The sequence below is a fragment of the Chelon labrosus genome (assembly GCF_963514085.1).
Source record: "Chelon labrosus genome assembly, chromosome: 23".
Classification (NCBI taxonomy): domain Eukaryota; kingdom Metazoa; phylum Chordata; class Actinopteri; order Mugiliformes; family Mugilidae; genus Chelon; species Chelon labrosus.
Genome location: NC_140356.1, coordinates 17826630 through 17844907, shown reverse-complemented (window position 1 = coordinate 17844907; position 18278 = coordinate 17826630). Strand labels below are relative to the sequence as shown.

General features: G+C 39.4%; 1 protein-coding gene across 1 annotated transcript in view; it reads right to left on the bottom strand.

Moving 5' to 3' along the window:
- Positions 1 to 18278, bottom strand: part of rassf3 (Ras association domain family member 3) — a 57623-nt gene that overhangs the window by 32374 nt on the left and 6971 nt on the right. Inside the window, exon 2 of the mRNA XM_084573140.1 lies at positions 13877 to 13986. Within this exon, the coding sequence (XP_084429266.1) occupies positions 13877 to 13986 (110 nt within the window). The remainder of the gene's footprint in view (positions 1 to 13876; positions 13987 to 18278) is intronic.

Genomic DNA, 18278 nt, shown 5'->3' with positions numbered 1-18278 from the left:
AGCCACAGATGGTGTTTGACGCATCAGATGTCCTCAAATACCGTTCTAATGTGGTCTGGGAATACTCAAACTACTAATGTACAGGAAAGGATCCAGCCAAAGCCTTAAGGTGCAAACATTAAACATAGATTAAGGAACGAAGAAGTAGATTCATCGCTTAAGGACACAGGAAGCAGCAGGAGGTCACAGTAATGCAGCACACCACTGTGGGGCCTTCACAGTCCTCTCGGTGTGTGTGGACACACACTAGTTTTGGTGTTACAGGTGTCGACTATCCAAATTGAGCCCCACGTTGCCTCGGGGACAGTGAAACTGATCCACAAGGCTCACTTCATGCATAACGTCCATGTAGAGTTCATTGTTAGCAGATACTAAGTTTTAGGATTTCAGATCCCGATAGATATTATTTTGTGTGTCCCAGCATCCTGTTTTTTTTTTTTTTTCTTCTTCTTTTTGCCTCCGGAGGCTCAGTATTTCATCCTGACAGACAAAACACTGAATGTCTTGTGATCAAAGAGCGCAGGAATGCAGCCTCGGTGTATCACATAATCACTGACAGACAGCGAGAGGAAGGGATGCAGGCTTAAAGTCAAACACTGCGGCCGTGTAGGTTACACTGCAGCTGGAGAGTTATCCTCAAGCTGTTAACATGCAGTTATCGACTGACTCAACGGTGATTGAGAAAAATGCTCCACGCCGCAAAGAGGATATGAAGCAAAAACCTAAACACAACAACCCTACTGCTCTGGCCTTCTGTAATGACCCATAAGACCGTTACTGAAAGATAAGTCACCTCTATGGTTGAGGTTTGGCAAAGTTAAAGAACCTAAAACAATGCTAAAATAACAAGATAAAACAGTAGCAGTGTGTCTTTAGCACTGGCAACTAAGGGCATGTTAGAGAGTCATCCAGGTCATGTGTTCAAAAGTTACCAATCGCATTAAAGTGTCCGACATTAAGTACCTGTGTTCAAACCGCCCATTAACATGTATCTCCACATGTGTCCTTAGCCAACACTTGAGGTCCGATATCATTGTATACAAATGCTGTTTCAGAACCATGAACAGTTGTTAGTTGTGTCATGACTTGGGGAAACGACGCATATTTTGGAACAAGTTGTAAAGTTTCTCTCTCTTGTTGAAAGCACGTGCGTTAACTGATGATTTATTTATTATCTCCACCTTGACGTCAGTTATTTTATAGTTTAGTTAACGGCTACAAGCATACAGCTAACGTGTGCTAATGGGAATGGAATTAGCTTTGCGGGTCAACTTTGAGAAGGCTGACATAAAGGGAACATTATTAACTTTATTTATGTGGATATCACAATCTATAATGGTTTTAAATTCAAATAAATAATCAACAATGCAGCAGCTAGCTGTAAATAAGGACAGAGAAGAAAATGGAGCTGGTGCGGTCAAGAGAACTTTATGATATTAACCCCAGTGTGATATGCTAGCTTAAACAAATGAAAGGGAGATCAGCTCCGCTCATATCAGGCCCTTGCATGAACGTCACAGCACCAGTGTGGAGGTAATTTGCAGAAAGGATGGCTTCAGCTCAACATGCACATTATAACAAGTATTTCTGACGACAGTTACATAATTCAGGGGGAAAAAAATGGCATTAATAAAACATAATTTCTCTTTTTGCTGATTACTGAACTTAAATCTAACAGGATAAGGAGAAGCAGCTGGAAGTAGCCTGTTTTGCAGTGGCAGCACAATAATAGAGCTGTGAGAGACATAGAGCCAGCAGTCAAACTCACAGACTCACAGTTTAATTCAATTCGAGGAGATTTATTGTCCCGATAAAACTGTTTTACTCTGCCAACACACATCTTTCACCATCCCTCCTTCCTGTACAGGTTCCAGCTGAACTCAGTTTAAAATAACAACCTTCAATCAAACATTTATATAAAGGAGGAAATGTATTATCATAGCAACAGTGGTGCTTCTGTTTTCATGTGTGTGTTGTTTTAATCTCTCAGCGTAGATTTGGGAAGCGTCATATCTCTGGATTTCATTCTGATGACAGTAAGGTCACTGTGTGGCCACTCTGTATGAATGGTGAATGTACGTCGTTTACAGTGAATCCCAGCTCGTCTCTATCTCGGGCCGAGATCGTGCGCCTCGATAAGGACGGGATTCCAGATAACTGTGAAGCAGAGTCTGTTGCTGCAGTGTCCCACCCTGATACAGATCTGTTTTCCTTTGAGCCTCCAACAAGCTAAGCTGAAAAAATTACTTTGCCGTTTGCTTTTACAGAGTTCGGTTTAACCCCCCTGACTCCTGCACACGTGCACGAGATTAAATCGGGTTTTCATTCACTTTTCTGTTTTTAGTGGCCACGAACCTGCAGACACGCACCCACATAAAGGCGAACAAATCCTAACTTCTCGAATGTGGTGACGCAACATTTTTCTTGTTTGCAGCTGAATAAATCACTATTTTCATGTTGAAACGCTTGCTAAGAAGACGAGGCCTTACTTTCTATCAGCAAACACCATCCACTTGTCGCAAGCATTCTATAAATGTGTTTAATCAAGTCCAACGAGTTGATTAGACAGATCTGGCAAGACACTGGAGCCTGGATCTTGGATTTAAATTAGACTACAAGGGGCATCTTGATATATAATGGTGACTTGTTTGTACAGAAATTTACTTATTTCAAATGAGTTTATAAGAAATAGCATTTTCTGGCTCTACTGCCAAGGATGCATGGAAGAGGAAGAGGAAGACAAATAAAAAGGTCAGGAACTCTTGTCGCATATGGAGCAACTATATATTAGAAACGAGAGTTTATTTACAGATTAAAACGTCATTATTAACAGTTAAAAGATATTCTCTAACTTCGAGAAAGAGTCATGGGTTGACGTCACAGCTGAAACATGGGAAGATACAGATACACTATATTACCAAAAGTATTCGCTCACCTGCCTTTACTCATTCTATGAACTGAAGTGCCATCCCATTCCTAACTCATAGAATTCAATATGATGTCGGTCCACCTTTTGCAGCTATTACAGCTTCAACTCTTCTGGGAAGACTGTCCACAAGGTTGAGGAGAGTGTTTATAGGAATTTTTGACCATTCTTCCAAAAGCGCATTGGTGAGGTCACACACTGATGTTGGTCGAGAAGGCCTGGCTCTCAGTCTCCGCTCTAATTCATCCCAAAGGTGTTCTATCGGGTTCAGGTCAGGACTCTGTGCAGGCCAGTCAAGTTCATCCACACCAGACTCTGTCATCCACGTCTTTATGGACCTTGCTTTGTGCACTGGTGCACAGTCATGTTGGAAGAGGAAGGGGCCCGCTCCAAACTGTTCCCACAAGGTTGGGAGCATGGAATTGTCCAAAATGTTTTGGTATCCTGAAGCATTCAATGTTCCTTTCACTGGAACTAAGGGGCCAAGCCCAGCTCCTGAAAAACAACCCCATACCATAATTCCTCCTCCACCAAATTTCACAGTTGGCACAATGCAATCTGAAATGTACCGTTCTCCTGGCAACCTCCAAACCCAGACTCGTCCATCAGATTGCCAGATGGAAAAGCGTGATTCATCACTCCAGAGAACGCGTCTCCACTGCTCTAGAGGCCAGTGGCGGCGTGCTTTACACCATTGCATCCGACGCCTTGCATTGCACTTGGTGATGTGTGGCTTGGCTGCAGCTGCTCGGCCATGGAAACCCATTCCATGAAGCTCTCTGCGTACTGTACTTGGGCTAATCTGAAGGTCACATGAAGTTTGTAGCTCTGTAGCAATTGACTGTGCAGAAAGTCGGCGACCTCTTTGCACTATGCGCTTCAGCATCCGCTGACCCCTCTCCGTCACTTTACGTGGCCTACCACTTCGTGGCTGAGTTGCTGTTTTTCCCAAACGCTTCCATTTTGTTATAATAGAGCTGACAGTTGACTGTGGAATATTTAGGAGCGAGGAAATTTCACGACTGGATTTGTTGCACAAGTGGCATCCTATGACAGTTCCACGCTGGAATTCACTGAGCTCCTGAGAGCGGCCCATTCTTTCACAAATGTCTTGTTTCACAGTCTGCATGCCTGAGTGCTTGAATTTATACACCTGGGGCCAGGCCAAGTGATTAGAACACCTGATTCTGATCATTTGAATGGGTGAGCGAATACTTTTGGTAATATAGTGTATCTGCGACAATGGAAAGTTTTTGAAACAGAGCTAAAGCACAACAACGAGAAATTCCCTGACCACCAACGTATCGGTGTGATAATTTAGATAAAATGTGAAAGATTCTCAAGATGGAGTTTAAGTTTTAGCTCATGCACAGTACGTCTGCAAAAAAGCTTCTGAGCGAGGAGGAATATTTTGTTGGATGTCCCATAAGGCCCCTACACTCTCTGGTTGGTGTAAATCTTGTATTTTAACATGTGTGGTGCACTCAGATCTGAATAATTCTCATAAAATAAGGCGGCCTTTTCTGCCATTTGTAGAAGTAAACCTGTTGGTTATACTAATAAAATCATTAGCATAGGTTATGCACGTGATGGCTGCATTTTGTTGGAAATGAGGCGACGTCTTTGACACGAAAAGCAAAGATTTCTACTATTTTGCGCTGTTGAGTTTTGTGCTAACGTGGTGTTAAGGTACGTTTTTAGATGTTTAACTCCTACGAAGCGCCGCACCGTTGACCGTGTCGGGACACGTCAGGAGGAAGAGGACGAATCGATGGGGCTCGTCTGCTGTCGGGTCTCTAAGCCGTCGACTGGTGTCCTGTTTCTGCAACGTGCAGCTGAGGATGGGGGAGCTTTGTCTGTCAGACCAGCATCTGACTGGAGAGTTAATCCGCCACAATCCACAAAGATTACAGAGCAACTCTGGCTGCTGTGATTCACCCCTCTGCTACTGTTGTCTGCACGGCTTTATTCATAGATTGAAACCAGACATGACAGTTTATGTTACTACAAAGTAGGGACGTATTGTTGTTTGTGAATACTTTGACATATTTAATCCAGAATTCAGAGTGAGAATTTGATCTGCTTGAACGAAGTCGGTTTTTCACAGTATAGGTTCAGTGTTTATTTGAAACACACCCCATGTTCAGGCAACCACACAAACACAAACACTGTGGTTCCAGACGCCACCATGATCCCTCTGAGGCACTTCAGTGCTGCCAAAATATCTGTATGTATCTTTAAACCGATCCTCCAACTAACGAAGGGAGCATGTTTGGTGTCTGTGGAGACGCTGGGGTCTTAATGTCTTTGCTGGATTTCAAATTAAAGTTTTACTTCGCTTTGAGACATGTGATATGCGCATATTAGTGTATAAGTCAAAATGAAAACTGCAAAGCTGACATTTCCCCTTTGCATCAACATGTTTAATCTCGACGAGTCCGGTTTTTTTATCCATCCTTTCCATCTCTGCGTTTGGCAGGTAAGCCTCCACTTTGTGCTTCCTTTAACACAATAGTCGGCTGATTAGAGGCCCGAAGCGAAGAGGAGATCAGGAGAGATATATGAAGAGGAAGAGAGGCTTGATAAGCAGATGGCGATGATGTTTGTTTACATGAAACGACTGTGAGAATCCAGATGTTTGATAGTGACGGGATGGGACGGCTGAGGGATATCCAACATCAAACAGAACATGAGACCTTTGACTTGTCGAGTTAAAGTGTCTCATCTCACTTTTATTTAAAGCTATAAAACAGGGAGTGGGTGGAGGTTGCGTGGAGGTGAAGCCTCTCGAATAACACAATGTCTGGGCTTTTTATTCACCCCCCAGATGATTTAGTGGCTGCAGTCATGGGTTTTAGCTTCTGTGTCTCAACCCAGTGTGTTTGGCTTTAGTTGTTTTGCTGAATTTCCACATTTTGGTGCCACATTCATGTGTTGGTTTGATATTTTTCCAGCTAAGGTGTTTAAAGGAGATTTTTTCACTTTGCTGATTTTTATTTAAAGATACACTTGAGGAAAGACTTGCCAGAAGTCTAAATATTGTTGTCTTAGCTGCACAATGAGTCATCTCTTCCAAAAAGTTTGATCAGTTTGAGGTTTCTAGACATTTTTAAGATGTAAGCAGGGCAAACGCAACAATAAAATAAGATATTTTAGAGAATATATCACACATAATGTTCAGTATCTGCAAAACTTCCACTTGTCTATTGGTCTGTCCTGCAATATTTGCTCATTAAAGAATAATAAGGCTTACATGTGAGCTTAAATTATACTTCTTGCATCTTAAACTCATACTGTGTCTGTGCACGTGTCTTGACTGTTGCTTTCGGCCAGTAAGACCCGCTGAGAATCCTTTAAGATAATCTTTATATCAGTTATTATCAGTATATGTTTACTTTTGTAGCCTGTTTCACATAGCTTAGTAATAATGTTAATGTCTATAATTTCAAATTGTATTATAATGAGACAAAGATAGGGATCTTGATTGCAACTTGTTTCCAGTAGCATTAACAATAACACAAGTTGGCCTTAAAATTCAAGGCACAACTCCCCTTTGGCTGAATAACAAAGATAACGCTAAAAGAAAATGCAGTTCCTCTAACGGCCACTTGAGTCCGTCTCCAAACGTGAGTCAATCCTCATAGATCTCCATGTCAAAATTAAGTGCTACAACAGAAATAAACATGCTTACAGCCTGATATAAACGTCAGTTCCTCTGTGACTATATATCCACTTAAGCCCCGCCCATTTTTGGATAAGCCAGGAATTGGGCGGAGTCACTGGCTATGACCAGTGCACCCACATTGAGCTTCAAAACCATTCTTCAGGTATCCTATGAATGATGTTGCGTCCATCTTTATATATAGCCTGGTCGTTACCATCCTACGTTTCCGCCCGAAATTTGATTTCGGTCCGGCACGGAGTCTGGCCAAATTGCACTTCCACGGTTCGCCAATCAGCGAACAGTTGAGTGATGACGCGGAACTCGCATGCCGAGTTGCTTGTAGTCCAGCGAAGCTTGTAGTTCAACAGCATAGCAACAATGGCGACGGAGGAAGAGACGCTAGAAGCCATCCGCGAAGTTGTCTCAACTCTCGAGAGCATCACGGAATTAAAACCAGAACAAGAGGCTTGTCTTGTCAATTTTATAAATGGCAAGGACGTCGTAGCTCTCCTTCCAACTGGCTTTGGGAAAAGTTTGATTTATTTAACTGGAAGCAGAAGTGGTAAGCGTAAGAGCCTGAACTCCGGCGCACAATATACGTCATTACCAAACGTTGCTGATTGGTTAAGGGAACTCCAATGATTTTAAACCTCAAAATAAGCATCCGCCCATTACGGAGACAGATTCCTATTACATTGGGCCAGACTAACGTGCCAGACCGAAATCAAATTTCGGGCGGAAACGTAGGATGGTAATGACCAGGCTACTTTATATACACTGAATGTTCAAAACCTTTAACATAACTTGAAAAGCAGCTGAAACATACTGGTACACATTTGACAAACATAGACTTTATTTATCATTGCTTATGTTTATCATCAATATACACCTTTGAAATCAATTTAAAGCACTTCAAAATATCATATATACGTATCACTCGAACTCTTCTTCTCTTCCTAATGACAGCTGACATCACAGAGTTAAGTCCCAAACACTAAATAGGTCAGAATTGTAAATAGATCATAAACTAAGATTAAACTAAGACAGCAGTTGTACTACAGGGTTGAGGTCAAGCTAGGGGAAAGAGAGGAATAAAAACTAATGAGAAGTGGAGGGATAAGGAGTAGAGGATTTTTTTCCCACAGTAGAATATGTTTTCTCTAGTTTTTACGGCTGTTTCCCTTCTTATTGGTTTTGGCCTGTGTGGCTGTTTGTATATTTACTGTCGCCCCAGCCTTACCCATACAACTGTTAATGAGTAGCCATAAAACTCAGGGGGAAAACACATTAACATTCCTTTTCAAAGTTACTTTTCTAACTTTTAGACCGACATCTTGCGCTAAGCCTCAGCTCTCCTTCCAACAAAGCCAAAGCAAAACCTGTTCAAACCAATATTTGAACACTTGTTTACCACTATTAATGTAACTTCCTTTAGTCATACACATTCCCTGTACAAAATAAATGTAGGTTTAAATTTAAATGACATTTTCAAGTGCCAGAAAAAGACAAGAGCTTGATCTATAACATTAATGTATGACAGGATACCTTGTAAAACGTATTATCAGTTGTACTTTGAGACTGATGCTAACCTGACATAACATCTTGCTAGGCTAACAGAGGTATAGAAACATGCTAAATGTAGCATTTAGCTCCCTCTTTGCACATAGTACAGTATATGTGAAGTGTAGTGAAATAATGAGGTTTTACTGCTAAATTACAACTCTGTTTTACATGATATTAGCTCATCCTTGCTAGCTAACATTAGCAACAGGCTAACTTGAGCAAATTGAGAACTCATATATACTCCATAGAGTTGAATAGTTGTACTTCTAGGGAGGAAGACTAATTCTTGTGCATTTTTCTTCAGATATGTCTAACTTTGCGTTGAGTACAGCAAAAACTGACACAGTCTTGTGTTAAAGGAGGAAATAAAAATAAATTAGAAATTTATGCTAGGGAGCAAGATGTTATTTAGAAAAGGCTTCTGATGCTTGAATCTTCTGTGTTCAAAGTTTATTGATTAAGACAGCTGAAGCCACTTGTAATGAGAAACAGCAGCAGTGACCGCTCCCTAGCCATAAACACGGAAATATTTCCAACATTATGATCTCACCCAGGTGACCTAAACGCAGCATAAAGGTCAAGTGGTGTGATAAGAGCTTATAAGTTGGTACTACTTTGTTTGAAGGTGTCATATTTTATCAGATTTACTAGAGGTGGATGACACAATAACTTTATAATGTTTTATAAGAAGTGCAATCATTTCTTGTATAACAGTGAGCTTGCACTGACGTTTTCCTGAAAAGCTCACAAGGCCTTAAATGTGACGTGGCGGACGCTTCGGATAAATTATCACCTGCTCCGACACGGCGGTGTCAATGAGCCTCCATTAGAGCCAAAGAGAAAACACATGAACATTCCTCCCTATCCGGACCTGCTGTTTGTTCTCCCTCCCCGTGCTGCCTTCGCTTCCTTTCCTCTGTCTGTGTTTGTTTTTCCCAGCAGACAGGAAGTGGACCTTATTCTCTCTTTCTCGCTGTCAGTCATTTGCTGCCTCTCCCTTCGGTTAAACCAATCACACGGAGCCGGAGCAGAGAATAACTCATGCTGTACAGACACTCAGGAGACGGTTAAACAAATATTACATCCATTTACAGAGAGGGAAGATAATAAATGGCTCAGTATGCTTTTCTAATTTCAAACGTTACTCAGCAGATGTCTGTTTATACACTTTATATGCTACAACTGAAAGCAAAGCCGTTGTTGTAGAATATTTCTACCAAATTTATTGAATTAAATTAATTGTACAACAATCAGAAGTCAAGGAATCTAAGGAATTACACTTCTTAATCTTCAGTAATTTCATATTTATGTTGACAAATGTAACATATTTGTAATTTGTATTGGAAAGTGTAATAAAGTACACCAGAAAGAGGTCTGGGAACTTATTTTAGATGACAAATAAATAAAATTACAATTATTTTTCATGGGTTTTTCACATTTTTGGCAAACACCTTTGGCAAAATTCTTATTACATTTGTCTCGTTGGGCCTCAAACAAGCTTCAAATTAGAGATTATGAGAAGAAAGCAAAACAATCAGAAACCAATGCTCAAATTGGTAATTTACTGAACATAGAACCAAAAACTAAGTTATAATTGTATTTTCATGACCGACCATGATAATTTACCACATTATTTTTGACTTAAATTGAATTTACTGTCCAGAAAGCAGCACAAAAGGCAGGTTTGTCAAGTACTTGTGCTGCAGACTCCGGGCGGCTGATTAAATTGACTCCTGATCATATTAGTCAGTTAGAAGTTTATTAAAAGAGTCTGAGGCCTGTCGCTAACAAGGTCTAATAACCCGGACTGACGTCAAACTTCTATCTTATGTATCTGTTGTTGTTGTGGAGAGGCTGTTTTCACCTTAACCCGGGTGTTTTTTCAGTCTCAAACTGGATGTTAACTTGATTAGTTGCAGTAGATATAACTATTCCAAAGTGTCAGTGGAAGGTGGAGGTCTTAATACTGTCTGGCCACCAACGTAAATACAATCAGAGTCACTGGGCTGCACTGCGCTAGTGTTACGTGCTAGGAGAGTAAAATGTCGACGAGCTGCTGTGTGAGAACACTGTCGCTGTGATAACTGACACAGGTGTGTGTTTACTTGAGTGTGTAAATCAGCTAGCGTTGACAGACGTCCAGAAAGAGAGGCTCTGCTGACTGAACAAGTTATTTAAAGCTAAACACACACACACACACACACACAACTCCACCCAATTTGTCTATGCGCATAACAAAACTCTCAGGCTCAGGGATTCACTGCTAATTGGCTCCCTGATCCCACATGATGTAATGTAATAAATCAAATTACACGCTTAATAAAGTCTGTGATGGTTTACACAAAAGCTTCTGACTTGCTAGGCTTAACATGCTAGGCTACCAGAGGTATACAGTGTAATGAGGCGCCAAATTACAACATTTATTTTACATATGAGCTCATCTTGGCTTTGAAGTGGTGTTGCCTAGTTGGTTTGTTGACTCATGCTATTGTCTTGAAGATAAACATTTATGCCGTAATTCTCAACCAGAGTTGTACTTGCTAAACTCAGCTACATGCTACATGTTGGAATCTCAATTTAGCATGTAGCTTGAAGCTAATGTTAACTTTTAGCATAAGCTATAGCTAAATATTTACTTTTTCTTTAACATTTAGCATGTAGCTAATATTGTTAGCTGGCAAAGTGCACAGGTACAGGCAAAGTTAAAATCAGATCACATAGCATCCAAACATGCTAGGCTAACCGGCGTATACAAACATGCTAAACGTAGCATTTAGCTCCCTATTCCTTCTCCCTACACAATACATATACAATATAATGACATAATACGAACTGTTTTACTGCAAAATTACAACAACATTTTACATGACATTAGCTCATCTTGGCTAGCAAATGTTAGCAAACTTCAGAGAGATGTTATACGGTTGCTAAGTCAGTTTGCTGATTCATGCAATTGTCTTGAAGATGTATATCTACCCTATAATTCTCAACCAGAGTTATACTATCTTCAAAACGCAGCTAAATGCTAAATGTAGGAATATTAATTCAGCACTTAACTCAACATTTAAACACATCAAATGCTCTTTTTTAAGCATGCATAATATCTGCATCTGTGAAGAAAAATACTAAGTTTGCACTGAATATCTGTGGAAAGCCATGACAGCTCCCTGCTACACATCTGTAGCCACACACAGACACGCTGACCCCACCACAAACACCCCAGAAAATGTGTATTTATGAAATAACTGATACCTAAAAAAGCCACAGCACTGTGCTCAGCATTACTCAGCACCACTGGGGTGTTTGATTGTGCTCAGCACTGGTTTGAAATGTGCTGAGCTAATCCTCCTCCTGCTGGAGGAATAAAACCACATCAGTGTTGACAAGCGGTGGAGCCAAACCCACGCTTCACTCTGTGAAAGACTGGAAATATTTAACAGCAGCTGGGATGCAAACACTGAGGTGTGAAGTTGGTTTGTAACATGGTGATATCTGACAAGGCAGAGGTTTAAAAGTGACAGAAACTCAAAGATTGCAAATACAAAAACAACCATCAAACTGTTGAAAATGGGGAATATTTTTTCAAATCAACTATATAAGTAAGGTTCTCAAAAACAGATTAATATCAGATTATAATGACATTTTAGCTACTTTTAGCATCACAATAGTGAATATGGAACCAGGAAGTATGTTATGTCCATACTGAAGCATGTCATTACACTGATATTAATATGCTTATGCTGTCAAACAAGCGTTTTCTCCCAAATTTTGGACTGTTCTAATGTTCCCAATGAAAGCTAAGTGTTATTTGCCTGTGTAAAATGAAGTAGGGAGGCAACACCCCTCTAAAAAAGACAAGACTGCTCTGATTGGTCAGTTCCAGTGGCCTGATCGGGCTCTGGAGCCGAAACCAGTGGAGCTGCTGGTGAAGGAGAGATGCAGGGGGGTGGGAGAGACGTGAAAATTCAAGCCATCCTTTCATTGGACAAACATTAGGACACGCCCCCAAGTGCAGAATGACTCATCAACAGCCTTTAAACGTTTTCTAGATAGTGACAAACTGTAAAATACCTTCAAAAACCCCTACAATATGAATTATTTGTCAGTGTTGGGTCAAAATTTTAGCATATGTGTAAATATAAAATAACATTTTGAATTTTATTTAATCGGGACTTTAATGGTTCAAAGATAAAGCTTCATTTTTTGACTGTTACATGGCAAATATGAGTCAAAACTGAATATTTTAGTACCTTTAACTCCACAGTCCTTCTGTTTAGTTTTTTATCTCCTTATAACACACTATTTTTATTTACCTGTAGATGTTCGCTGACATAACATGCCATTATAACTCCTCTCATTATATAAAACTCTCTGTCTCAGTTTGTGGATCATTGTATTGCAGGTCACAACCAGAGGAAGACAAGTGACAGTTTTTTCATATGCAAGTGTGACATGTCAAACATGTACCAGAGTGTTTGCACGTCGATGCAGCTCTTTGTGCCGGTGTCACACATCCTGTATGTGTTTCCTGTATGAGGGAAATACCTCGGTCTCACTCCCGTCTGACTCTGCAAGCTCTACGTTAAGTTACTAAAGCCCTACATAGACAGAGATGTTGTAAGATGTTGTAACACAGACTCTAACACAAACCAGGCCTGCTGCACACCCAGTTGTCTTCTAGGAATTGCACACACAAACACCATTCTTGGTGAGTGATGCATCGTGGGTGTGTATGGTGAGCAGGGGTCCAGTGTTTCACGGAATTTGAGAAATTACAGAAAATTCAGTGGAAGAGCTCAGACAAATACCACCATCCCACCATGTCTCATTCACCACTTGGTTGTAGGGCTGCAACTACCAATTATTTACATTAATTATGCATTGATTAATTATTATTTTCCAAGTCAACAGACATCAAAATTTCCTGAAACCCAATTTTATGTCTTCAGAAAGCTTTCAAATTATTGATTTGCTATGATTATCACATAAGACAAAGACAAACAATGATTTCTTATTTTTGGGAATCTTAAAAGAAGGAGATGTTTGATATTTTTGCTTTAAAAATAACATAAATTATTAAATTAGTTTCCTTGAATCGTTTGTCTTTTCAAACTGTTTTCTACATCAACTGCAGAAAAAACTGCGATATTCTATTACTTTAATTTAAAACTTTAATCCCAAATTTAACATAATATGCATGTAATAATATATAACATATATATTTACAAAATACTCTTTGTCGTAATAAAACTCAAGGGTGAAACACCAAACTATAGCAGCCAAAACGTTTGCCTACAGTACCATCTAGTGGTGATGCACAGTACTGCAGACGATTTCTTTCCCTATTTAATAGTGTTCATGGTTAAATTTATATCTCAATATCCTGGTTTAACCATGAATATCACGTCTGTTGTTGTGTTTGTAGTTTTAAATACTAAAGAATAAACACATTTGTGCAGAAATTCAGCCTCAAATACATACTCCTGTGTTTGCATTTCTGTTTTGATTGGCAGTTTGTAAGCTTGGGGCTGATATACTTTTCTACTTTTCAGCCAATATTTATGAGAAATCCTTAAAGTGTGTTGTGGTAGATGATACCACATTACTCAGGGTGGAAAAGGCTCTCATTTCAATCATTACTGGACACTAATATTGTCCAACTAAATCTGGAATTGAACAAAAAAGTGAAGGGGAATGAAAATCACAGTGCAGCGTTTACTCACATGAGGCGGTGTGTTGTTATTGAGCTGGTCCTGAGAGATGGGCGAAGATGCAGGATGACAGTCGAGCGTCACTTTGTCCCGACATGCAGTGTGACACGCGTACTTACAACCTGCAGACAAACAAATTAAACCATGACTGAATTCACTGGAAAGGAGAGATGATAAAGATGGCGGTAAGAGATACACGTACACAATGCACTCAGACTATTCCCTAACGTATATGCAAATAATCTCGTTGATACCGACGGTCCGAGTTCCCTTTTTGCAAATTAAAACCAAACATGCAAATTCTGACATGGGGCAAATATGACGGAGGAAAAGGTTTAAAAAACTAAATCATGCACAATTGACATATATTTTTACATTAAAATGCCAATAAAGAAGCTTTAAAAGTGAGGCACACAGACAAAGTTCACAATCAGAAGATATACTTTGATATATTTTGGATAAAAATAGAAATAATTATGATGAAAAATTAGATACATCAATAAGAAACTATTATAGTTAGGTCAAAACTGCAGTTTTAGGTTTAAAAGTGTGTTAAATATGGACATACATGAAGTTTTCTGCCTCCTTAAACCAAAAACAAAACATTATGGGACATGAAGTCATGGATAAGGGCAACAACACTCCTCAAGTAGAAACTATAGTAACACAAACTTTAAGATTTAGCTTGGCTGGATGAAAAGGTGAATAAACAATGTTGAATTTTTACCCAAATTAATCAGTGTCGGGCTTAAAAGCAAACATTTTCATACTGTTTTAATTGCACACCTGTATACAGCGATAGTTTATGGACACAAACAACACAAATAACAATTAGAAACAAAAGCTCAGTCTTTTAATCAGCTAACCAAATGAACCTTTAGTCATTTATCAAGCAAAACAAGCAAATATTCAATGTAAATTTTGTATTTTGAGGGTTTAAATAAAGGTTTAAAAACATTGCATTTGCCTCTTGGACATTATAAGGCACTTTTCTGTTGCTATTTTATTCTATTTTACATGCAAAAGAAAATTATTTTAGGGCTTAATCAATCCCTAACTACATCCTTGATGCTTTAATACATTTATCCATGTCACTCACTAATATTTGTGTATCAGACCTACACAAACACACAAAACTGGCCACAACCCATCAGCACCATTAAGCACCGGCATCGATAATACGCTTATTTACTTTCACGCCAATGCAAAACGCTAACAAACGTCTACATCCCATAGTCCTACCTGTCGACCTCTTCCTCACGTGCTGTCCAACTTTATCCGACAGTTTGCACATGGCTGCTCCCATCTCCCATCTTCATCTTAAACTCCGCATCCTCACTTAGATCTGCCACACATCACAAACTGCACATACCGACACACACACTATCACGATCTCTCTCTCTCTCTGTCTCTCTGTCTCTGCAGCCTTTTTTAGCGTGCTCTGCTCAGACCTCGGATGCTGATGTGCGTTGCTGCCATTCTCCCCCTGTCTCTCTGTGTTGTTGTGCTGAGTGGGGTGATTTAACAGTCAAATGGAGGCCACAATGTGATGGACAGAGGAGGGGGGTGGTGGTGATGGTGGTGGTGGCGGTGCTGGAGGATTGCTGACTCAGTCATCTACACTCTCTCCTCTCTGCTGCCTTACGTAGCTTGTTATGACTAGCGTGTGTCCGTCTACCCGGTTTCCTGTCCGTCCATTCATGCATCTACCCACTCACAAACCTCCCTCCCTGCTGACAATGAACCTGATCCACAGAGGAAGACACAAAGAACCTTCTGCATCCATCCATCCATAACATCATGTACAGTGTTTATTTTTAGATGTGGAAAATATGTCTTACCAAAAATAAGAAGAAGCAGAAGGGAACACAAAAGCTCCGTGTTCTGTCATGTTAGAACATGCAGTGAAATAATTAATGACTTTGACACTAATATGGGATCTGCCTTTCTGGTTTTGTGTTAAATACCATGAATTATTATTAAATTCTGTACACATATTCAAGTTATATATAGGGTGAATAGTAATAATTTTTATAGTAGGCCTAATTTTACATCACCAGGTCAAAGTAGTTTAACTTACCTGCCTTTGTATTGGCTGCTTATTGGCAAATGCTAGCAGGCTAACATGCTAAACTAAAATTCCTGCCGAGATAGCATTGTTGTACATTTCTAGCACCTTAATTAAGGTCAAAGCAGTTGAATACATATGATATTAATATTTAAATACCTGACATAGCCTTTATATTAGCGGATAATTACCAAAAACTAGTGTTAGCATTGCTATTGTTACTGTGTTAGCAGCTCAGTGTTAGCTTGCACCTCAAATACAGCCTCATAGAAGGCCTAACAAAGCTAAAGAGCAGCAACTACATGGGCTATTTTAAATTTAGCACCTTAATCAGGTCGAAATATTTTAATAAATATAACATGAATATTTAAATGTGACTACCTGACATTTTATAAGCCTCTATATTAGCTGCTAATTAGCAAAAAACGAGTGTTAGCATTGTTAATGTTACTGTGTTAGCTTCCAGCTCAAATACAGCCTCATAGAAGAGATAGCATGACTGTGCGGGCTAATAAAGCTAACGAGCAGCAACTACATAGGCTATTTTCCATTTAGCATCTTAATCAGGTCGAAATATTTGAATAAATATGACAAGAATATTTAAATGTGACTACCTGACATTTTATAAGCCTTTATAGCATGAACTGGAAGCTGTTTGTATTAGTAAAAAACGAGTGTTAGCATTGTTTTTGTTACCATGTTAGCAGCTCAGTGTTAGCTTGCGGCTCAAATACAGCCTCATAGAAGAGATAGCATGACTGTGCGAGCTAACAAAGCTAAATAGCAGTAACCGCATAGGCTATTTTCAATTTAGCACCATCGTCAGGTCAAAACAGCTGAATAAAATGATATGAATATCTGAATGTGAATATCTGACATTTTGTATTTGCTGCTAATTAGTGAATGTTAGCAGGCTAGCATGCTAAAATATGATTCGTTCTAAAAAATGAGTGTGTTAGCATAGCTATTGTTACTGTGTTAGCAGCCTGGTGATAGCATGTAGCTCACAGTAGAGATAAAATGACTGTAGAGCCCAACAAAGCTAAATTTAGCCATTTTAGCACCATCATCATGTTTGATCATGAACCGGTAGATGTTGCTAAAGCTAATCTAGCAACATTTACCAGTTTCCTTAAATTCTGAAAACTATAATGAGGAGATAAAGTAAGATAAGGCAATCCCCCCTAAAGCTAATTAGCTTAGCCTTGGACTCTTGTGGGATTCGAGAGGTTTTATGTCATTAGCTGCTTTTAAGTCATATGTTTAATTCATACAATACTCTTTTCCTATTCTCTACATTCTAATGATAGTAAAGACCCTTTTCGTGGCATTTTACTGTTAAATTACAACACTTAACTTACATTTTGACATTTGTTTATCCTTATCTTAGTTTACCTCCACTTTAATCAGCTACGGCATTTAAATAGTGCTCACATATTAATATTGTAGCTCTTACAATGTTAAAGTACATGAGAAATAATAACCTGATTTTATAAATAACCCTTACAGGAGCCACTCTGCACAATGAGTAATTTTGCTCTTAATAATCTACACTTAATCTTGCTAAACAATAATATAATTAGGTCAAATTCTGAATGTGTGTCATTACTGCTTGTAACTAAGTGAACGATTTGCACAGTTTTTGCACCACAGTGACAGAAATGCCAGATAAAATAATTTCCTGATCACAAATACTTCACTGATCTGTATCTGAGCGCTTACATTACTGCATTCACTGTGATTCATCTTCCTCTTCCACTGCTCTTCCTCCACTCTTCCCCTTTTATGCTGCCTCCTTTTTTTTTTTTTTTTTTCTCACCGCCTCCTCGCTACGTCTCTCATCTCCTGTCTCGGGGATAAAAGCATTTCCCAGACGCCACAGATCGATCGGACTCAATCAGTCCAGCAGAGGAAAACTCTCATGTCTTTGCACTATAGAAGCAGGAAGGACGGTAGAGAATTGATCATTTTAAACTTAAAACTGAGTGAAAACTGTATGAATGGTTCATTCAGTAATAATTGTTTTAATTGAATTGCTGATAAAATATACTCTTTCCGCCTCAGTTTAGGTTTCAAACAGCAGACTGTGAATCACCACACACACACAGAGAGGTCTTTATTCTGGAAACTCCTGGCAAAAAAAGGATTTTTGCCCAGAGGTCAAAGGTCAGAAACCACAAAAGGGTTGGACTCGACTCTTTCCCTTGTGGGTGAAACTTTTTTTAGCACAAGGTCTATAATTGGGTCTGTGTGTGCAGAAAAAGAGACAATGAGGCTTCAGGTCCTCTGACACACACCTGCTAAAACACACACACACACCGTTTGTATCTTTGTGAGAACCTTCAT